General features: G+C 38.8%; 1 protein-coding gene across 1 annotated transcript in view; it reads right to left on the reverse strand.

Moving 5' to 3' along the window:
* Nucleotides 1-14,529, reverse strand: part of LOC123520156 (dedicator of cytokinesis protein 1-like) — a 56,990-nt gene extending 42,461 nt beyond the window's left edge. Inside the window, exons 1-14 of the mRNA XM_045282169.1 lie at nucleotides 14,370-14,529; nucleotides 12,742-12,893; nucleotides 12,233-12,358; nucleotides 10,976-11,121; nucleotides 10,577-10,694; nucleotides 7,993-8,085; nucleotides 6,708-6,863; nucleotides 5,804-5,958; nucleotides 5,177-5,299; nucleotides 4,622-4,748; nucleotides 3,909-4,112; nucleotides 3,585-3,594; nucleotides 3,214-3,370; nucleotides 2,530-2,647 (exon numbers count right to left, since the gene is read on the reverse strand). Coding sequence (XP_045138104.1) covers nucleotides 2,530-2,647; nucleotides 3,214-3,370; nucleotides 3,585-3,594; nucleotides 3,909-4,112; nucleotides 4,622-4,748; nucleotides 5,177-5,299; nucleotides 5,804-5,958; nucleotides 6,708-6,863; nucleotides 7,993-8,085; nucleotides 10,577-10,694; nucleotides 10,976-11,121; nucleotides 12,233-12,358; nucleotides 12,742-12,893; nucleotides 14,370-14,412 — 1,728 coding nt within the window. The 5' untranslated portion in view covers nucleotides 14,413-14,529. The remainder of the gene's footprint in view (nucleotides 1-2,529; nucleotides 2,648-3,213; nucleotides 3,371-3,584; nucleotides 3,595-3,908; nucleotides 4,113-4,621; nucleotides 4,749-5,176; nucleotides 5,300-5,803; nucleotides 5,959-6,707; nucleotides 6,864-7,992; nucleotides 8,086-10,576; nucleotides 10,695-10,975; nucleotides 11,122-12,232; nucleotides 12,359-12,741; nucleotides 12,894-14,369) is intronic.
* Between the last annotated feature and the right edge of the window lie 9,257 nt (nucleotides 14,530-23,786).

Consider the following 23,786-nt stretch of genomic DNA (forward strand, 5'->3'; position numbering starts at 1 on the left):
TCTCAAAGTAATACAATAAATGGCTTCTCTCTGTCAAAATCAACACAATAAATGACTTCTCTCTGTCAAAACACCTCAATAAATGGCTTCTCTGTCAAAACACCTCAATAAATGGCTTCTTTCTCTCAAAATAATACAATAAATGGTTTCTCTCTGTCAAAACACCACAATAAATGGCTTCTCTGTCAAAACACGTCAATAAATGGCTACTCTGTCAAAACACCTCAATAAATGGCTTCTCTGTCAAAACACCTCAATAAATGGCTTCTTTCTCTCAAAATAATACAATAAATGGTTTCTCTCTGTCAAAACACCACAATAAATGGCTTCTCTCTGTCAAAACACCTCAATAAATGGCTTCTCTGTCAAAACACCTCAATAAATGGCTTCTCTTTGTCAAAACACCACAATAAATGGCTTCTATGTCAAAATCAACACAATAAATGGCTTCTCTCTCAAAACACCACAATAAATGGCTTCTCTGTCAAAACACCTCAATAAATGGCTTCTTTCTCTCAAAATAATACAATAAATGGCTTCTCTCTGTCCATTTTTCTCTCCCTCCCAGCTGCTTGCTCTGTACAAGGGCCTTATCCGCCCGTGTATGGAGTATGGCTCTCATGTCTGGGGGGGATCCACACACACAGCTTTACTAAACAAGGTGGAATCTAAAGCTTTTCGTCTTATCAACTCTTCTCCTCTAACTGACTGTCTTGATTCTTTAAGTCACCGCCGCAATGTTGCATCTTTATCTGTCTTCTACCGCTGTTTTCATGCTGTCTGCTCTTCTGAACTTGCTAACTGCATGCCTTCCCCCTCCTGCGGCCTCGCTGCACAAGACTCTCTACTTCTTCTCATCCCTATTCTGTCCATCTTCCTAATGCAAGAGTTAACCAGTATCTTCACTCCTTCATTCCCTACACTGGTAAACTCTGGAACTCTCTACCTGTGTCTGTATTTCCACCTGCCTATGACTTAAACTCTTTCAAAAGAGGAGTGTCAAGACACCTCTTACGTTAACTGGACCCTCCTTTTAGATTTTTCTGTTTTTTCTCTTTCTACTTTTCTTTTAACAGGGCCTGGCAACCAGCGGGATTTTTTTTTTTTCCAACACTGTGTTTGCCCTTGGCCAGTGCCCTTGTAATGTAAAAAAAAAAAAAAAAAAAAAAACACCTCAATAAATGGCTTCTCTCTCAAAATGCAATAAATGGCTTTTTATCTCTTAAAATTACACAAAAAATGGCTTATTTCTGTCTTAACACCAAAATTAAATGGTTTCTTATGGTTTTTACTGTCAAAACACCTCAATAAATGGCTTCTTACTGTTAAAACTTAAATAAATGGCTTCTCTTTCTTACACCTCAAAAAATGGCTTCTTTCTGTCTTAACGTTAAAATTAAATGGTTCCTTATGGCTATTTTCTGTCAAAACATCTCAATAAATGACTTCTTTCTCAAAATGATACAATAAATGGCTTTTCTCTCAAAATAACACAAAAAATGGCTTCTTTCTGCCTTTTACACCAAAATTAAATGGTTTATTATGGTTTCTTACTGTCAATATACCTCAAAAAATGGCTTCTTACTGTAAAAACTTAAATAAATGGCTTCTTTTTCTTACATCACCATAAAAATGGCTTCTTTTTGTCTTTACACAAAAATTAAATAGTTTTCTGGTTTCTTACTGTCAAAACACTTCAATAAATGGCTTCTTTTCCTTACAACACAAAAAATTACTTCTTTCTGTCTTAAAACCAAAATTACATAGTTCCTTATGGCTATTTTCTGTCAAAATGCCTTAATAAATGGCTCTCTCTCTCAAAATAACACAAAAATGGCTTCCTTCTCTCAAAATAATACAATATCTGGCTTCTCTCTCAAAATAATAAAAAAAATGGCTTCTTTCTCTCAAAACATGTAAATAAATGGGTTGTTATTGTCACAACATCCAAATAAATGGCTCGTTACTGTCAAAACACCACAATTAATGGCTTTTTATGGCTTCTTATTGACAAAACACTACAAAAAAAAGGCTTCTTACTATTACACCACCAAAATAAATGACTTGTTTCCCTCCATAATTAATTTATTTTTATTTCCTCATAGCAGAAATAAAAATAGTGTATAGTTTATCAAATGTTCTCTTACTACTACTACTATTACTACTACTACTATTACTACTACTACTACTACTACTACTACTACTACTACTACTACTACTCTTCCTCATAATAAGAAAAAAAAGTGTAGAGTTTATGAAATGTTGTCCTCCTCCTCCTCCTCTTCCCTCCTCCTCCTCCTCTTCTTACTCCTCCTCCTCTTCTTACTCCTCCTCTTCTTACTCCTTCTCCTCTTCTTACTCCTCCTCCTCCTCTTACTCCTCCTCTTCTTACTCCTTCTCCTCTTCCTCCTTCTCCTCCTCCTCCTCCTCATTAAAAAAAAAAAGTAAGAGTTTATGAAATGTCCTCCTCCTCCTCCTCCTCCTCTTCCTCCTCCTCTTGCTCTTCCTCCTCCTCCTCCTCCTCCTCACCTTGTAGACAATGAGTTCATGGTCAGTGTTCTGGAGCGTAGTGCCGTTTTTCTGAATCAGCTTGACAAAGGCCATGGCAAATGGTTTCTCGCTTTTGTCCTTCGCGTCGTTTGTGGATCTGTAAAGGGCGTTTGGATTAGTTGATTGGAGTGTTTGGGGTGTTTGGGGATTAGGTAAATGTCTCCTCCTCCTCCTCCTCCTCCTCTTCTTCTTCCTCTCCTTCTCCTCCTCTTCTTTTTCTTCTTTCTACTTCTTTTTCATTGTCATCTTCTTGAACTCTTTTTTTTCATTGGGTGATTGGGTGAGACTCTCCTCCTCCTCCTCCTCCTCCTCCTCTTCTTTTTCCTCTTCCTTCCTCTTCTTGTAATCTGATTTTTTTTCTTCTTCTTTATCATCTCCTTATTCACTTTAAATTATTGACTGACTGACTGACTAACTGACTGAATGGTTGGCTGACTGCATGACTGGCTGACTGACTGACTGAATGGCTGACACACACACACACAAAGAGAGCGAGAGAGAGAGAGAGAGAGAGAGAGAGAGAGAGAGAGAGAGAGAGAGAACACACACACACACACTGGAGAGAAAGGGAGAGAAAAGAAACACATATGGGAGAGAAACACACACACACACACACACACACACACACACACACACACACACACACACACACACTCAACGCACCTGTGTCTGAAGGTAAATTTAATATGAGCCTTTTTAAATTCCTCAACGGGCAAGGCTATCTTGAAAGTCTCGGCCCAGCGTGGCTTTGGTTCGTGGTGGTATGTGACGGACCGATAGTCATCCAGCGGACCCTTGCGGCAACCCTGGTGATCACGCCCTGGGAGGTGGTATGGGGTGGTTAGGTTAGGTTAGGTTAGGTTTTCTTTCTATTGCTAGTTCCCTTATTTTCTTTCTTTTTTTCCTGTTACAGTTAAGAGTTAGAGTCACACACAAAACACCCCATCAAAACACACCACACACACACACACACCCAGACACAAACACTAACCCCCCCACAAAACACCCCAAAGAATAACCCCCCTCACACACACACACTACCCCCTAAACACCCCAAAAACATCCCAAAAACATACACTACCCCTAAAACACCTCCAAACACCCCAAAAAACAGCCCCTAAGCATCCCCAAAATACACACTACCCCAAAACACCCCAAAACACACACTACCCCTAAAACACCTCCAAACACCCCAAAAAACAGCCCCTAAACATCCCAAAAATACCCCAAAGCACACACTGCCCCTAAAACACCTCCAAACACTCCCAAAAACAGCCCCTAAACATCCCCAAAATACCCAAAAAACACCCAAAAACACACACTACCCCCAAAACACCCCAAAAACACCCAAAACAAACCGGCACAAATTTTCCACGGTCATCCCACACCCTCGCCGTAACCTCCACATTGCGATCCGATGTCTTGGAGCCCCGGGAGAACTCGCCACTTTGCAGGGTGACGTAGAGATCATTCCTCACGTCGCCGGGCATCACTACGTCGCTGAGGCCAAGACGGTACGCCACAGGAACCTCTCGTACTTCAAGGTAGTTTGCCTCCTTCAGCTGCGAGAGAGAGAAAGAGATAGAAAATGAGTGAGTGAGAGGATGTGAGAGAGAGAGAGAGAGAGAGAGAGAGAGAGAGAGAGAGAGAGAGAGAGAGAGAGAGAGAGAGAGAGAGAGAGAGAGAGAGAGGAGAGACAAAAGACAGAGAGACAGACAGACAGGAGAAACAGAGAAACAAAAACTCAGAAAAATAAGATGAAACACACACACACACACACCTCAGTTAGCAGATCTTCCATTACGACAGAAAAGCAGAGAAAAAGAAGAGAAAGAAAGAAAAGGGCAAAAATAAAAACAAGAAAAAAAAAAAAAAACACACACACACACAAAACATCCCAAACACCCCAAAACACACACTAACCCCCAAACACCCCAAAAATATTCCCAAAACACCAAAAACACACTGCCACAAACTTTCCATAGTCATCCCACACACACACACACACACATACACTACCCCCAAAACACCCCTAAACGTCCCCAAAACACACACACACACACACACGGACCTGCTTCACATCCCCATTCATGACTTGTATAGTGAACCAGATGCCTTGAAAGCCCATCTTGTCTTTGGTGGTGTCCCCGCGTACTGACAGCAGCTTCTTCATGTCCATAGTCTCCTTCTCCCCACACCTGCAAGGACCAGCGGGTGTGTCAGGTGTTGGTGGGTGTAGAGGTGATGCACACACACACACACACACACACACACACACACACACACACACACACACACACACACACACACACACATGGTTGTAAAGAAATAGCTGTAACGTAAGTGAATGATGTTTGGTTTCTTGTATCGAATTTGACTAAAAATGTGTTGTTTTGTTAGGCTTTAATGGCTAAACGCACGCACATACATACATACATGAACGCACACACCTCTCTCCCTCTCTCTCTCTCTCACACACACAAACACACACACATAGTAGAATAATGACAAAAAAACTCAACATATTCTTATCAAACGAAAAAAACTAAACTTTCAAATAACACCTAAACAAACACAAACACAGAAATCCACACAGCTCCTCTCTCTCTCTCTCTCTCTCACTCACAGAAACATGCTAGCAAAGAGTTGATTCTTGTTGTCGTCATCCATTTGAGGTGTTCCTGAGAGTACTGCTTCCTTCCTCTTCCTTATCTGTTCTGTTAAGTCCATGATGATGATGCCGTAAGGTCTGCAGGAGGAGGAGAAGGAGGATTGAAAGAAAAACAGGATAGATTGAAAGATGAGGAAGAAAGGAATGAAAAATGAAAGAACAAGGAGAGAAAGGAAGAAAAGAGGATGAGAAGAAATAAAGAAGGAACAGAAGATGAAAGAAAGGGAAGAAAGGAAGGAATGGAAAGAGAATTTGTTGAAAGAGAAGAGAAAAGGAAGAGGAGGAGGAAGAGAAAGAAGTTATACATTAATTAATTGATACAAAAGAACCTTAATCCAAACACACACACACACACACACACACAGATAGACAGACAGACAGAAAGATAAATCAATAGAGAAACAGACACACAAACACATCTTAAACACCACCACCACCACCACCACCACCACCACCAAACCTTAAAAAATCAGGAGGGGTTAATCTTGAAGCCTATATTCTTAAACCCTTACATAGAAAATAAAATAGATAAAAATAGATATACAAAACCTTCCCACCACCACCACCACCACCACCACGAACCTCCTTAAGAAGTCAGATGTGGTAAGCATTGTCTTCTTCCCCTGCCCAGCCATTGACTTCCTGGGGTCCATCTCCTTGACAGCCATACAGCCATGCCGAATCACTGTTCCAATGAGCCACACCTGGTTGTTCTCCAGTGTGTGGGTGTTGAGGTCCTGTGGGGGTGTTTTGAGGTGTTTACATGGCATTTGGGGGTGTTTGAGGGTGTTTTTGAGTGTTTTGTGGTGTTTTTGTGGTGTTTTGGAGTATTTTGGGGTGTTTGTGGGTGTTTTTCGATGTTTTTTGGGATATTTTGCATTTTTGGGTGTTTGAGGGTGTTGTATAATATTTTGGGGTGTTTGAGGGTGTTTAAGGGTTTTTAGGTGTGTTTTGGGGCATTTTGGGGATTTCAGGATGATTTAGGGGTGTTTTGGGAGTTTGAGGGTATTTTGGGGGTTTCTGGGGGTGTTTGAGATTTGTTTCTGTTTTTATTGGGTGTTTCTGGGGATGCTTTGGGTGTTTTGACGGTGTTTTTGGGTATATTATGGGGGTGCTTTGGGTGTTTTAAAGATGTTTATGGGTGTTTTGGATGTTTTTGGGTGTTTGAGGGTGTTTTAAAGGGCAATTTGAGGGTTAATGGGTCATTTTTGGGTGTTTGTGGATGTTTTACAGGATGTTCAGGGTGTTTGAGGGTGTTTATGGATGTTTTAAGGAGTGTTTGTGGATGTTTGAGGATGTTTTTAAGGTAATTTTGAGGGTTTATGGATTAATTTGGGGTGTTTATTGATGTTTGTGGATGTTTTGGGTGTGTTTGTGGATGTTTGTAGATATTTTGGGTGTGTTTGAGGATGTTTAGGAGTGTTTGTGGATGTTTTAGGGAGGTTTAGGGGTGACTGAGGACTGCCAGTAAGTTTGTGCAACTCACCGTGAACAAGCACTTGAGTTCGTCGAGGAAGGTGAGATCTTGTGTGTATCCTCCATCAGTCCAAGGAATGATGAAGGACTCTGTCAGTGGGCGCTCCTTTCCCTCCCGCGGGTCGCCTATGTACAGACCCAGCGATATCTCAGTGTCCTCGGGTACCTGTGGGGAAGGGTGGGTTAAGATACATTACGTTAGGTTAAGGTGTGTTTGAAGTGTATTGGTGTGTGTAAGTATGTTTTGGGGTGTGTTTGGGTGTGTTCTGGGTGTTTTGGGGTGTGTTGGTGTGTGTAGGTGTGTTTTGGAGTGTGTTTGGGTGTATTGGTGTGTGTAAGTGTGTTTTGGGGTGTGTAAGTGCGTTTTGGGGTGTGTTTGGATATGTTTGGGTGTGTTTGGGCTGCATTTGGGATACATTGGTGTGTGTTAGAGTGTTTTGAGGTGTGTTTGGGTGTGTTTTGGCTGCATTTGGGGTGTGCTTGGATGTGTGTGTGTTTTGGGGTGTGTTTGTGGGTAAGTGTCCCTGGTTACCTGTGGGGGAAGGGTGCTTTAGGAGAGGGGCATAATGTACATTTGTCCCAATCTTTTAGCTAATTCCATCATTTTTTTTTTTTTTTAATGTTTTGTTGCTCTTGGCAGGTCTCCCTCTTGTGTGTGAAAAAAGAAAAAAAAAAAAAACTGTGTGTGTTTAGATTAAGATTCTTTGTATCTGTTAATTAATACATAACTTCTGAAACAGTTTTGTGCTTCACCCCCACAATTCCAAAGGCTTCATTCAAACTGACACAAGCTTTTAAGGTGTTTTGATGGTTCTAGAGGCAGAGTGAAAAGTTTTGTGTTTCACCTCATTTCCAAAGGCTTCATTCAAACTGACACAAGCTTTTAAGGTGTTTTGATGGTTCTAGAGGCAGAGTGAAAAGATCTGTCCATTATTCATGCAGTTCTCACCTGAAGCGACACACCCCACACACACCTCAGCATTAGCACCAACAGTAGTATTAGGAGTACAGATAACTCTTAATTTATATGTGTTTAATTGACGCATTTTTGTTAATAAACCGAAGAAATATTATGATCTATTAAATCAGCATGATGGGTTTATGTATTTAGTGTTTCTTAGGAGAATTACAAGTTTGTTTTGAAATACGCGATGCCTCTTGGAACGGATCTATCATGTAAATCAAGAGTTACCTGTATTACCAACAATAGTATTAGCAGTATTACCAACAAGTACCAAATACAGCATGAGCAGGGGTACCAACAGCAGTATGAGCAGGGTACCAACACAACTCACCTTGATGATAATGTTCTTGATGGAGAAGAGAATGGTCCAGGAGAGGTGTGGCTTCCGGCGGGTGTGTGCCTCCTCCGGGGTACTGCTCTCCCCCTGTGCAGGTGTGTGGGTTAGTGAGATTTATATTTAAGTTTGATTTAAAGGGGGGTTAATTTAGAGAGCTTACTGTACATAACCTCATAGTCGCTTAACCCCTTCAGTAGTATAACACGTTTTTATATTCATTCTGCTCACTATTTGGCAATTTTATAGTGAAGACTGTGGCCATTAATCTTGTGCCCTCCATACACCCTTCCTAATGTCAGTAAAATGGTCTAATGGTACACAAATCTCATGGTAAAAATGTGTCCCAGTACTGAAGAGGTTAAAATAGTGAAGACTGTGGCCATTAATCTTGTGCCCTCCATAGACCTCCATAGACCCTTCCTAATGTCAATAAAATGGTCTAACGGCACACAAATCTCAAGGTAAAAATGCATCCCAGTACTGAAGGGGTTAAAATAGTGAAGACTGTGGCCATTAATCTTCTGCCCTCCATAGACCCTTCCTAATGTCAATAAAATGGTCTAATGGCACACAAATCTCAAGGTAAAAATGCATCCCAGTACTGAAGAGGTTAAAATAGCGAAGACTGTAACTTTCACATTTGGCTTAAAGTTAAAAATTAGTTACAGTGCGTTAGTGTTCAGTTACGGTACCCAGAACACCAGCCAGGCGAACCCAATACCTCACTGTGGCACTCCAACCTCACCAGAAACCTCATAATAAACACCCTTTCTCTTTTTACCTTTTCTTCTTCTATTTTTCTATTTCCTGGCCTATAGCACCTGTAAATAACCTAAAGAGTATTTGTAAGCACCATTAACCCCTTCAGTACTGGGAGGCAATTTTACCATGAGTTTTAGATGCAATTAGACGGTTTTCTTTATAATAGCAAGGTCCCAAGAAGGTCAGAAGGTTAATGGTCCACAGTCCTCACTATTTTAATCCCCACATAACTTTCTGAAGCTGTACAAAATCAACAAATAGTGAAGATGTGTCAAGGTACTGAAGGGGTTAAGCCTCCCCATTATCAACACGTCACTGTCTACCCTGTCCCAAGCTCACCACCTCATCCACTCAGCCACTGCCTTATCCTCACCATTACCAACACGTCACTCTGCCCTGTCCCACGCTCACCACCTCATCCACTCAGCCACTGCCTTATCCTCACCATTACCAACACGTCACTCTCTGCCCTGTCCCACGCTCACCACCTCATCCACTCAGCCACTGCCTTATCCTCCCCATTACCAACACGTCACTCTCTGCCCTGTCCCACGCTCACCAACCATCCACTCAGCCACTGCCTTATCCTCACCATTACCAACACGTCACTGTCTGCCCTGTCCCACGCTCACCACCTCATCCACTCAGCCACTGCCTTATCCTCACCATTACCAACACGTCACTCTTTGCCCTGTCCCACGCTCACCACCTCATCCACTCAGCCACTGCCTTATCCTCACCATTACCAACACGTCACTCTCTGCCCTGTCCCACGCTCACCACCTCATCCACTCAGCCACTGCCTTATCCTCACCATTACCAACACGTCACTCTTTGCCCTGTCCCACGCTCACCAACCATCCACTCAGCCACTGCCTTATCCTCACCACCCCTAGCAAGACTCACTCCGCCGACCTTAGCAATGCCAGGCCAGCGCGTTACCTCTGTACCAGCCAGGAGGGGGTTAGAGTTTATTGTACCTATTGCTAGTCAGTTAATCCCTTCAGTAACATGTTTCTTCATTCCTTCTGGTGACTATTTGGTGATTTTCTACAGCTTTATTGCAGACTTTAATTGTTGTTTATTATTTACAACTTTCTTTACATGTTCCTTATATTCTTGATCTTTTTTTATTCAGTTTATCATTCTATTTATCATCTTATTTGTCTACTTACTTTTTTGGGTGGCTGGGAGAGACATACGCAGGAGAGAAGGAAATATTATGCATTGCTATATAAATCTCACATTGCTAAATATAAATAACTCTTTTTTTTTTTAATCCCACTACAAAATATCAACTAAATATAAAGAGACGAGAAAATATTATCCTTGTTATGTTCTATTTTTTTTCTCTTCTATTCTAAATCTTACTGGATAAACAAATAACTTTCCTTTTTTCTTAATCCTACCACAAAACGTTAACTACATACAAATAGATAATCTCATTTGACCTTGTCGGAAATCATTAACACACTACCACACACACCTAAAACACACCTAAATGCACCTTACCACACTCAAAGACATAAAACACACACAAACACACTCAAAACACACACACACACACATACATACACAAACACACACTACCACACCTAAAACACACCTAAATGCATCTTACCACACTCAAACACACATAAAACACACACAAACACACATAAAACACACACAAACACACACACACACACATACAGACACACACACACTACCACACCTAAAACACACCCAAATGCACACACACACACACACACACACACACACACACACACACACACACACACACACACACACACACACACACACACACACACTCTACCTTAGACAGTTTTTCCGAGGCATCTTGGTGGTGTCGGAACAGTTTGACGGCAGAGGTGATGGCCGGGTTAAGGATGTTGCCACTCTCGTCCCTCACCACCAGATCCAGACCAAGCTTCCTGCAGTAGTAGTAGTAGTAGTAGTAGTAGTAGTAGTAGTAGTAGTAGTAGTAGTAGTAGTAGTAGTAGTAGTAGTAGTAGTGCGTCTCTGTTTGTTTGTTCTTGTTTTTCTATCTTTCTGTTGCTTGCAAAATGTATTAAACTCAAATCACAGGCAAATTGGTGTAAATATGGCCGTAATATTCAAACGCACTCTCTCTCTCTCTCTTTCTCACACACACACACACACACACACACACACACACACACACACACAAACAGCAACCAACACACAAACGTACGCATTAAGTCGATCAATCCTCCTGGTGATGCCTTGTTTGATCTTCTTGAGCTCATCGACGGGCAGTTTCCCGGAGAGCACCCTCCTCCTCATGGCGTGCAGCTCCAGCATGGTCTCCTTCAGGAAGTCAAAGTGCTTATTGTGCTCCTGCAGGGGGAGGGAGAGAGATGAAGATGGATGAGTGATGTGGAGAGATTTCATTTTACTTTTTTTCTTTAATTTTCATTCCTTTTCCCTTTCATCTTCTTCCTTCTCTTTTAAACCTTTAACGGGAATACCCAATTTCACTCACACTAACTGTCCTCACTCCATTTGGACACATTGAAAAAATATTGAAAAAAAACAATTTGGATCATCTTTATTGAGTTGCACTTGATCAGATTTGAAGAAAACATTTTGTTGCACGATGAAAGTAAAAACATACAAATTTATGTTCATATTGAATTTTCATGCTTTATTTTTTTTAAATATTGAAAAAAATAGTGACTGGCACATACCATACAAAAAGTAATCTTTGGAAATGAAAGTAAGAAAATTTAATGTTCTGTGAGTAAAATGGTTTGTGTTTGTAAGAAATTGTGTCATTCCTTATTTGCTTCACAACTGTGGTGCTCCGACCAAATGAAAATGAACAATTTTGATAAATAAACAAGTAAATAAACAAATAAACATAACCTGCATACCCACAACATGGTTTATCATGATAACTTTTGCTTGAACACATTAATTAACCATTATTGCTAAATCATTTATAAATTGTATGCTCTCCAGCCCAATTGTGCACGGTGACCTCAACAAAACAAAGCTGATTCAGGAAAATGTGATTTTTTATAAAAAACCAGGTCAGCTGACTGACTAATAAGCTTCAGTGAATGTTATTGCAGCAGTGACATCTACAGTGTGCTCAACCAACAGCTGCTGTGTTCTCTCATCACACAATCCAGAGGGATGCCACATCTAAAATTTACCCATCAAAGATAACGTATGATCATGAGTCAATATTTCACAAACAGACTTTGTGGGTCCACCTGGTGTCACACCCTAGACTTAGGAGGGAAAGAGCATCACCAGCATGGAGCCCGGCTGTCCTCCTCTAGATCTGATGACCCACACACCCTGGAGCCAGGTGTGTGGGAAAAATGGCAACCTTCTTCTTTACCAGTAACTAGTGACCCCAGGTGGAGTCACGTTCCTGTGTAAGGGTTAACCAATCCTTTCTGTCTCCTTCACTTCACTGCTCCTCCTCCATCACACTCACCAGGTACAACTTTCTGAGCAGTATCCCCCACTCCCTCAGCACGGCCGTCACCTCCTGCACGATGGGGGGGAGGCGCGGCGACACCACCTCCACCGGCCCTGTCTTGTCCACAATGCATTCTCGGATCTGTGGTGGTGGTGGTGGTGGTGGTGGTGGTTAGTGTGTATTAATGGTGTCTGTGTCTCTATTTCTGTCTGTCTGTCTGTCTGTCTGTCTGTCTGTCTCTCTCTCTCTCTCTCTCTCTCTCTCTCTCTCTCTCTCTCTCTCTCTCTCTCTGTCTGTCTGTCTGTCTGTCTGTCTGTCTGTCTGTCTGTCTGTCTGTCTGTCTGTCTCTCTCTCTCTCTCTCTCTCTCTCTCTCTCTCTCTCTCTCTCTCTCTCTCTCTCTCTCTCTCTCTCTCTTCTCTTTCTCTCTCTCTCTCTGTCTGTCTCTCTCTCTCTCTTCCACACTCTCACCCCTCCCTCTCTCTCACTCTCACCCCACCCTCACCCCTCCTTCCCTCCCTCTCACCTGTATGAAGGACTTAGGAAACACTCCCCTGGTGGCGCTGTTCTGCAGACTGTACCCGAAGAACCAGCCGTCCAGCTCCTCTTGTATGTGCACTGTGTCTCCAACATTGAGCTTGATGCACGAGTCACTGATGCCACTGTAGTTGTAGATGGCTGGGAGAGAGAGGGAGAGGAGAGAGAGAGAGAGAGGGGTATTAGTCTGTGTGTTGGGAGGATTTTAAATGGCTCGGACACAGAGACGGAGACGGAGAGAGAGACAGAGACACGAGTGGACAGGATTCGAACCCATGCCCTTGGAGACCTCTCAGACCACAAAGCATGCATGGTTCCACTGTACCACGGCGACCAAAACTTCCTTTAATTTAACCAGCGAACAATTTAAGATGTTAGAGCTCATTGCGTCCTCCATTAGAGCCCAGAATACTGATAAATCACTTGTAGTTTGACCTTTACATTCCATTTATAAAGCAACAGCCACTCATAACTAGAAATGGCATCAAGGTCTCAATACACAGGTTAGGAATGGTTAGGTTAGGGCCGGCATGGATTAGGTATTGTTAAGTAAAGTCCACAGCTTACGTAAGGTCAAGTGAGGTATGTATGGGTTAGGTTAGGTTAGGTTAGGTTAGGTAAGGTCAGGTAAAATAAGGTCAGGTAAGGTTAGGTTAGGTGAGGTATGTATGGGTTAGGTTACGTAAGGTCAGGTAAAGTAAGGTCAGGTAAGGTTAGGTTAGGTTAGGTAAGGTCAGGTATGTGTGGGTTCAAATGACTCAAAATGCAAAGCTGTACATGATGAGAAGATTAAAATGATGTTGGTTACGGTGAAGCCTTAAAAATACCACGCTGTGTTAATAATTCTTTATAGCTATCAACTATTTTACCTTTTTCTTGTAACCTAACCTAACCACACCTAGCCTTTCCTAACCACACCTTTAACCTTTCCTAACCAAACCTAACCTTTCCTAACCACACCTTTAACCTTTCCTAACCAAACCTAACCTTTCCTAACCAAACCTAACCTTTCCTAACCACACCTAACCTTTCCTAACCAAACCTAACCTTTCCTAACCACACCTAACCTTTCCTAACCACACCTAACCTTTCCTAACCACACCTAACCTTTCCTAACCACACCTTACCTTTCCTAACCACACCTTTAACGTTTCCTAACCAAACCTAACCTTTCCTAACCACACCTTTAACGTTTCCTAACCAAACCTAACCTTTCCTAACCAAACCTAACCTTTCCTAACCACACCTAACCTTTCCTAACCTTTCCTAACAACACCTAACCTTTCCTAACCAAACCTAACCTTACCTAACCACACCTTACCTAACCTCTCTCTCTCTCTCTCTCTCTCCACTTAACCTCAATACAACACAAACGTAAACAATTCTCTCTCTCTCTCTCTTGTAAACAATTATTCTCTCTATCTCTATCTCACGTAAACAATTATTCTCTCTCTCTCTCTCTCTCTCTTTACAATGAACGGCAAACAAAACAATAAAAAAAAAAATAAATAAACAAACTGTACTCTCCTCTCTCTCTCTTCCTCCCGCACCCATCTCTTCTCTCCCTGATTTCTCCCTCTCCCTGGCTCTCCCACGCCTCTCCCCGCGCCCACTCACCCACGCCATACTTCTCCCTGTCCCTGGCCGGCTTCCAACTCATGGCGGCGTGGAATTGTTCATTATCTGACACAAAATAAAGAGTTTCCGGGATAGTTTAGGTGGACATGCCCTCCTCCTCCTCTTCTTGTGGGTTTCTGACTGGTGGTGTTGGTGGTGGTGGTGTTGCTCTCTCTCTCTCTCTCTCTCTCTCTCTCTCTCTCTCTCTCTCTCTCTCTCTGGTTCGTTTTTTTTTTTTTCTTTTTCTTTCTCTTATTTTTGTTATTATTTTTTCTCGGTTTTTTTTTCTCATTTTCTTTTCTCTCTCTTTCTCTCTAGTTTGTCATTTTCTATACTCTATCTCGTTTTTTCTATTTTTTTACTCTCTCTCTCTCTCTCTCTCTCTCTCTCTCTCTCTCTCTCTCTCTCTCTCTCTCTCTCTCTCTCTCTCTATTTCTTTTTTTACCATTTTCATCTTGTTTTTCTCATATTTATTCTTTTTCATCTATTTCTTTTCTTTTTCCATCTACCTTGTTTATCAATTCTTCTTTTATCTTGTCTCTTGTTTTGCTCTTGTTATTTTTCCCTTCTTTATTGTTTTCCTTCTTTTTTTTTATCTTTTCTTTCCTTTCTTCCTATCTACCTAATTCTTTTTCTTATTTTGTTATTCTCTTCCATTTCTCTCTTTCCTTTCTTTTCTTTTACTATTTATCCAGTTATGTTATTTTGTTTCCTGTTTATTTTCTTCTTTTCATTTTGTTATCGTCTTATTTATCATTTTCCTTTTTTATTCTCTCTTATTCCATCTTTCTCTCTCCTTTTCTCTCTTTCTTCTTTTCGTATCCCTGTTCCTCCATTATTTTTTATTTCTTCTTCCTTATTCTATGTCTTTTATTTTTCTTCTTTATCTCTCTCTAATGAACGAAATTATATAGATAGATAAGCCATTACAGTAATTTAAACCAATACTTTATATATAAAAAAATTAAATAAAAAACAAGAATCAACTTAAAACAAAACAATAAAAACAAAAATAATAAATAAAATAAGATAAATAGAAAATATGAGAAAGAAAAAAAAAATTGACACTTGACACTTGACTTCCTCCTCTTCCTCCTCCTCCTCCTCCTCCTCTTGTGTCCTCTACGTATTAATCTCCATTTATTTCCCTTATTTCCCCTTCCCTAGATTTATTTCCCTCTTCCTTCCCCTCATAGTAGTAATAATAATGGGGTTTTGTCATCTAATAGGCTCTAATAACCCTTAATTAATGCCAGAGGTTTTAAATAATGCAATAAGTGAATCAATCTTGAGGTCACAATGGGTTCCTGACAAATGGGCGTTTTTTTTTAGAGTTTTGCGTCTTATATAACTCGTTTTTACCATTTTTTCTTCTTATTTTCCCTCATTTTTACTTATTTATTTAGTTTATAATGTTTTTAGTGGACTGTGTTGTCTAATAATGGCTAAAATTAATGTATATGTTATTTCTCCTAGTGATTAGTATTGAACCCTTTATCACTTTAGTATTTACGATTCTATTCATTAAATCAGTAAAAAGATCATTATTTCTCTCACAATCCTTTAATATTACCAGTTTTTTCCTTCACAATTCCCTCCCTGTGACATTTTAAGGCATTCCAACACCCTTCCATCACAGCATCCGATCCTATTAAAAGTTCACAGCATCTCCGGTTCCCTTCGCTTATACAGGAGATTCAGCTGTCTATCTCTGTCACCGGAAATCATGAAAAATAAGCCTGAATGTCACTAGATTATGGGCGTTTGCACATCGTAGGCATTAAATGGAGTCGTGGGTGGAGATGTGGGCGGGAATTAGGCGATGTGTGGGCGTGAGAAGGCAACAGCTGGCGTGGGAACCTTTTATGGGGCGTGGGAGAAATCTTATTAATGGGGTTTTGTGATGGGTTTGTTTTGTTTTGTTCTTTTTCACTTTACTGCTACTACTACTACTACTACTACTACTTCTACTACTACTACTACTACTACTACTACTACTACTACCACTACTATAATTACTTCTACTATTGCTGCTGCTGCTGCTACTACTACTACTACTACTACTACTACTACTACTACTACTACTACTACTACTACTACTACTACTACTACTACTACTACTACTACTCCTCTCCTCTCTCTCTCTCTCTCTCTCTCTCTCTCTCTCTCTTCCCACGTATCAATTTCATGTTTGTTTAATTTCACATGAGATTAATTTCATCTTTTTTCTCTCTGTCACTTCATACTCTCTCTCTCTCTCTCTCTCTCTCTCTCTCTCTCTCTCTCTGTTGTAACATCCGCTGATCTTACGTTTGAAAGGACGCTATGACAACAACAACAACAACAACAACAACAACAACAACAATAATAATAATAATAATAATAATAATAATAATAATAATAGTTGTCAATTTAGTTTGTTTTCTCCTAAACGACTCAAATTTAAAAGACAAATAAGCAGCGAGCATCAATTCTAAGGCTGAGAGCGAGAAGGGCTAATGTCAAAAAAATGGCCGATTGTTGATAAGCACACCACTAAACTAGAACATCCTCAGTCCACCAGTGCTCTAATGGCCAATGTCGTCACCTAGCGCTCGTTTGTTGTCATTACCTGAAAGTTAATAGAGGAAGCAATATTTCATCCGTGCTTTTCTCAAAACTTAGATTTCTTGACACTGGCCTTTAGAGTTCTGTCCTAGAATTAATACTTGACTTCTTAAGGGTAGTTTGAAGGTTCTATTGACAGATTAGTATGATATCTACTCTATTAATAGCAAAGACTCTTACAAAAAAGGTTTCTCATATCTGAGGGCTTTCAAAATTGTGGCAACATAAACTATATTTAAAAAACTCAAATTTCAGTCACACGGGTTTTTAAGGGTAGTTTGAAGGTTCTATTGACAGATTAGTATGATATCTACTATATTAATAGCACAAAAACCCTTACAAAAAAGGTTTCTCATATCTGAGGGCTTTCAAAATTGTGGCAACATAACCTATATTTAAAAAAAAACTCAAATTTCAGGCACACGGGTCTTTAGAGAGGTGTCAAGACATTTGCTCTCTATTTTTGGATAACCCTTCTTATCTTTCAGAAAACCAACAAGTGGACTTTATTTTTACACTGTGTTGTCCTTAGCTGGCCTTCTCTCCTACATAAAACAGAAATAAAAAATAAAGGAAATTAAGAGTGACCACCACATTAACCCCTTCAGTACCAGGACGTGCTTTCATATTCCACTTGTTTACTATTTGGCGATTTTATACAGCTTCAGAAACTCTTGTGGGGATTGATACAATAAAGACTCTGGCCATTAATTAATCTTCTGGCGTTCATAGACTCTTCTTAATGTCAATAAAATCGTCTTATCACTGCAATAATTCATGATAAAATACAATCCAGTGCTGTTGAGGTTAATGAGCTGTGGTGCAGTGGAACCATGTGTGCTTTGGGCTCCGAGGGGTCTCCAAGCGCACGGGTCGAATCCTGGCCACGGTCGCAGTGTAGGTAGGGCTTCCTCACTCTGGGCAACGGTTTTCTAGTGGGTAGGCTTTCAGAGGTGCCCTAAAGTCTCCTCTTGGGCCTATAAATTCCCGTGGAAAGGCTATAATTATGGTAAAAAATAGAATCAATATATAAATACAAGTCTGAGAATTTGCCACAGCGAGCAGGGATGGAAGCATAATAAAACATGACAGTCTACTTTAGAAATCATTTTTTATTAATGATATATTACATGAGTTGTTGTTTGTTAAGTAATCTGATGGAACCAAACACGAAGAAGAAGGATGACTCAAAAAAGATAAAAGAAAAAAAAATAGATATGTGGAGGAAGGAAAAAGAAAGGAATGGAAAAAAATAAAGAAAAAAAATGGGAAATGAATGAAGGAATGAAAAAACAGGAATGAAAGAATGAAAGTTTTTTTTCTCTATATTCATTCATCCCACTGTGCACCCGTAGACTAATAATTAACGTTAGTATTGTCTCGAGATAAATGATGACACGGGAACCACAGCGGACGCCAAAATGAAAGCAGATGTGAAGGGAAAGGACACGAAACGATACGAAAGGATACGAAAGGATACGCCACGCAATAGACACACTGACGGATGGGTGGAGAGGGATGGGGAGGGTGGAGGATGGAGGGAATGGCGGAGAGAGAAATGTAATGCTTCTGCCCTTTTCAGTAAAGCTCATTTGAATCCTGTCCACCATAATGCATTCAAACACTCTTCTAAAACGTAATGTAGAATCAATGTTGTAGGAATGGGTTTGGTATCCTCGTAAACCAGAATAATGTATAAAAACTATAAAAATATAGAGAAATATTGAAATAAAATTGTAATGTATGAATTATTGTGAGAAAATATATAGATAAATAAATAAATAAAATGGATTTATATTCTCATAAACCAGGATAATGCATTAAAAACTATAAAAATATAAGGAATACATTATATTCAAATTGTAACTTATGAAATATTGCATAAAAAAATGAAAGGTTTACATTCTCATTAGCAGCAACATGTAGAAAACAATGAAAAAAAAAAAAATATATATAACACATTAAAATCAAATCATAATGTATGGAGCATTGTAAAAAAAAAAAATAATAATTAATAAATAAAAAATGGATTTAAATCATTGTGAACCAGTATCATGTTTAAACAATTTCATATTATTTAAACACTTAACTGATTCAAATTGTTTTAAATCCTAACCCGACATACTGCATGAAGGAATGGATCTGGTTATTCAATATTGCAATGTACGAAATACTGTATAATGGAAAGTTGTCTAAAAAAAAAAAAATATTCTTTAAACTTATAATGGATTCAAATAGTATTAAATTGTATAAAGGAATGAATCTGGTTATTTGTAGTTGTAATATACTGTATACAAGAAGGTAGTCTAAAATAAAAATAATATTCTTGAAATTTATAAAGGATTCAAATTGTTTTAAAATTGTATGAAGAAATTAATCTGTTTATTTTTGTTGTAATACACGAAATACTGTATGCAAGAAGGTTGCCATAATGTATTTTTCTAATTAATAATGACCATAAAAATACTAAAAAAAAAATAATAAATCTAAATCTATGACAAATCCTACAAGGCCAAATGAGCTTAAGATAGGACAAGACACGGACAGGATAGGATAGAATAGGATAGGACACTGTATACCCTATGACAGATCCTACAGGGGACAGCAGGACCTCTGGCCAGGAGAGAGACTTAAATAGGACTAGAAAGGATGTACTTGGTAGGTCCTATACGAAAAATCTGAGCTCTTAGGAGTTTTTTTTCGAGTCCTATGTAGAGAAAGGATGTGTTTAGGAGATCCTATACGAAAAATATCAGTTTGTAGGATGTTTTTCGAGTCCTATATAGAGAAAGGATGTGTTTAGGAGATCCTATACGAAAAATATGAGTTTGTAGGATGTTTTTCGAGTCCTATATAGAGAAAGGATGTGTTTAGGAGATCCTATACGAAAATCTGAGTTTGTAGGATGTTTTTCGAGTCCTATATAGAGAAAGGATGTGTTTCGAGGTTCTATAAACATATACTGGTTTCATAGGATATTTTTGTAGTCTTATACACAGAAAGGATGCGTTTAGAGATCCTATAAACAAAAACTAGATGCGTAGGATGTTTTTTCGAGTCCTATATAAAGGATGTATTTTGCGGGGTCCTATAAACACTGGATTTGCAGGATGATCTCAAGGATACAATAGGATACAGTGTTTATCCTAGCAATGTGCAGGATGCCTTTAAGATCCTATACATATCAACAGGAAATCTGAATAAGCACTGTAGGATATCTGGGTAAGGATAGGAGCCACGAAGGTAAGGAACGTGTAAATAGGATACTTTTTGACATCCTACAGACAGATAAGAGTGTAAAAGATGCATCAGATGTCCTACAGCCGTGTATAGGCTATGAAGGATATTTAGAGGTGTGGGAAGGATACATACATAAGATCCTACAGAGAAGTACAAGTGTAGGATATGGGGAGTCCTACGGGAAGGAGAATATCAAATCAAGATCCTATTTAGAAAGTTTAGGATACAAAGAAAGGTTTAAAAGGATACCACAGATCCTACAGAACGGTTTTGTAGGATTGAAGGAGGTACAGAGGCGAATAGGCTTTCTAGGATATCAGAGGTCCTGCAGTTTCTTAGGGCGTGTGATAAGGCGTGGAGAGGGAAGGAGAGGAGGAGGGAAGGAGGGAAGGATATTACACTTAGCATGTACACGAGAGAGAGAGAGAGAGAGAGAGAGAGAGAGAGAGAGAGAGAGAGAGAGAGAGAGAGAGAGAGAGAGAGAGAGAGAGAGAGAGAGAGAGAGAGAATAATAACGTTTTCTATTATCTTGATGGGGGCGACTAAAATAAAATAAATAGAAGAGGAAGATGAAAATAGTAGGGTGAAGAGATGAAGAGGGTGAAAGTTTGAGAGTGAAATAGAAGAGTCACGTTTTCTATTAATTTTAGTAGTAGTAGTAGTAGTAGTAGTAGTAGTAGTAGTAGTAGTAGTAGTAGTAGTAGTAGTAATGATGATAATAATAAAAGTAATGGTTTGGTTATCTTCTCCAGGGAAAGGAGCAGAAAATTTAATGTAAAATAATATGTACAAATTATTTTCTGTTTATGGCAAGATTTGTTTACTTATTATACAGAGAGAGAGAGAGAGAGAGAGAGAGAGAGAGAGAGAGAGAGAGAGAGAGAGAGAGAGAGAGAGAGAGAGAGAGAGAGAGAGAAATTAAGTATCTTTTCACTTTAGGCAAAAATATAACATTATTTTCATGACAAATGGCACAAAAACTGAACATAAACAAATAAACAAACAAATATATAAACTTGTGCTAAAATATTTCTAAAAAAAAAAAAAAAGTCACACAAAGATTAACAAAAAAAATGAACAAATAAATCAGACAAATTAAGTTATTATAAGAACATTTTGAAAAGCAGGCAGTCTCTCTCCCATTTTCTCTCTCTATTAAGTCTAGTTCGCCTTGTGTGTGTCGAGCAGGTTAAGTATTTCAAACTATCACGGTTCCTCACACGCGCCTCGCCCTGCAGCACGCCACGCTCACTTAAGTACAGTTTTCGAAGTGGTACGGTCAGTTTTGGTCGAGATACATGAATTAATTGGTTTATTAATTCAGAAATGCTCGTAAAATCCAGTAAAAACCTTATAATGTATTAAAAAGACAAAAAAAATAAGAAAAAGGTAAAAAAGGGGTAAAAGGCCATATTGTATTAAAAAAGGTAATCACGTATAGAAAATATATTGTATTGAAAAGTTAAAGGCAAAAGTCTCATATTGTATTAAATGAGTAAAATCTAGTAGAAAAAATCTATTGTATTAAAAAAAGGGTAGAAAAAAGTATATATAAAAAAAACTCGTATTAAAAATGTGTAAAATCCAGTATTGTATTAAAAAGTAAAAAAAATATATGCAAAATCCAGTATTGTATTTAAAAAAGTAAAAAAAAATATATATATGTAAAATCCAGTATTGTATTAAAAATGTGTAAAATCCAGTATTGTATTAAAAAAAGTAAAAAAAATATATGCAAAATCCAGTATTGTATTAAAAGGTTAAAAATATATGCTTTCCTCGCGCACCACGACTGTTCTTAAGGCATCAATAAAGTCTCACATATTTACAATCTCTAAGTATGTCGTGGCTTGCTTCCTGGTTTGCCATTCGAGAGAAAAAGAAAAAGAAAAAAATTGAAGTTATCTGACAATCTAAGTAAAATTGTCGTGGTTTCATTTATTTCTTATTCATTTATATATTTTCGTGATAGTTTTAATGCAAAATGAATCAATAAATAAATAATAATAACAGCATTTCTTAGTTCAAATTATCAGCATGGCGTGTGAGGGAGTGCGGGCGCGCGTGAGGGAAGGGCGGGGGAGAGACCAAAATAATAATAGTTTAGAAATAATGAAAAGGAGAGATTAATAAAGGATGAGAGAGAGAGAGAGAGAGAGAGAGAGAGAGAGAGAGAGAGAGAGAGAGAGAGAGAGAGAGAGAGAGAGAGAGAGAGAGAGAGAGAGAGAGAGTAATAATCAGATAAAATCATAAACGAGATAAAAAAAAATAATAAGAACAGATAACAGAGAAAGAATAAATGAAGATAAAAATAAGAAACAGGATGAAATGAGAAAATGATACGAGAACAATGAACAAAAGAAAGACGAAGAGAAAAGTGAAGGCGGGAAAAAGATAGAGAGAGGAAGAGGAAGAGGAAGAGGAAGGAAGAGGAAAGAGGGAGAGGAAAAGAGAATAGGAGAGAAATGTAGAGAATAAAAGTGAAACAGTATAATGGAGGACTAATGGACACAAGACAGGCGGACAGGAATAATAATAAAAAAAAAAAAACTTGGAATGACGAAGAATGAGAATTGGCGGGAAAACAGAAATTGGCGGGAAAACAGAACGAGTAAGAGAAAATAAGAAAACGAATATAGGAAGTAAGGAAGGATGTAGAATAAAAGTGAAACAGAATAATGGAGGACTAATGGACACAGGACAGGCAGACAGGAATGGATAGATGTTTAAAAGACTTGGAATGACGAAAAAATATCAAGTAGAGAGAGAGAGAGAAAAAAAATAAGAAAACGAATATAGGAAGTAAGGAAGGGTGTAGAATAAAAGTGAAACAGTATAATGGAGAGCTAATGGACACAGGACAGGCAGACAGGAATGGATAGATGTTTAAAAGACTTGGAATGACGAAAAAATATCAAGTAGAGAGAGAGAGAGAAAATAAGAAAACGAATATAGGAAATAAGGGTGTAGAATAAAAGTGAAACAGTATAATGGAGGACTAATGGACATAGGACAGGCAGACAGGAATGGATAGATGTTTAAAAGACTTGGAATGACGAAAAAATAAAATAGAGAGAGAGAGAGAGAGAAAATAAGAAAACGAATATAGGAAATAAGGGTGTAGAATAAAAGTGAAACAGTATAATGGAGAGCTAATGGACACAGGACAGGCAGACAGGAATGGATAGATGTTTAAAAGACTTGGAATGACGAAAAAATATCAAGTAGAGAGAGAGAGAGAAAATAAGAAAACGAATATAGGAAATAAGGGTGTAGAATAAAAGTGAAACAGTATAATGGAGGACTAATGGACACAGGACAGGCAGACAGGAATGGATAGATGTTTAAAAGACTTGGAATGACGAAAAAATATCAAGTAGAGAGAGAGAGAGAGAAAATAAGAAAACGAATATAGGAAATAAGGGTGTAGAATAAAAGTGAAACAGTATAATGGAGGACTAATGGACACAGGACAGGCAGACAGGAATGGATAGATGTTTAAAAGACTTGGAATGACGAAAAGAGATCAAATAGAGAGAGAGAAAAAATAAGAAAACGAATATAGGAAGT

This window comes from Portunus trituberculatus, chromosome 1 (genome assembly GCF_017591435.1).
Source record: "Portunus trituberculatus isolate SZX2019 chromosome 1, ASM1759143v1, whole genome shotgun sequence".
NCBI classification, from domain to species: Eukaryota; Metazoa; Arthropoda; class Malacostraca; order Decapoda; family Portunidae; genus Portunus; species Portunus trituberculatus.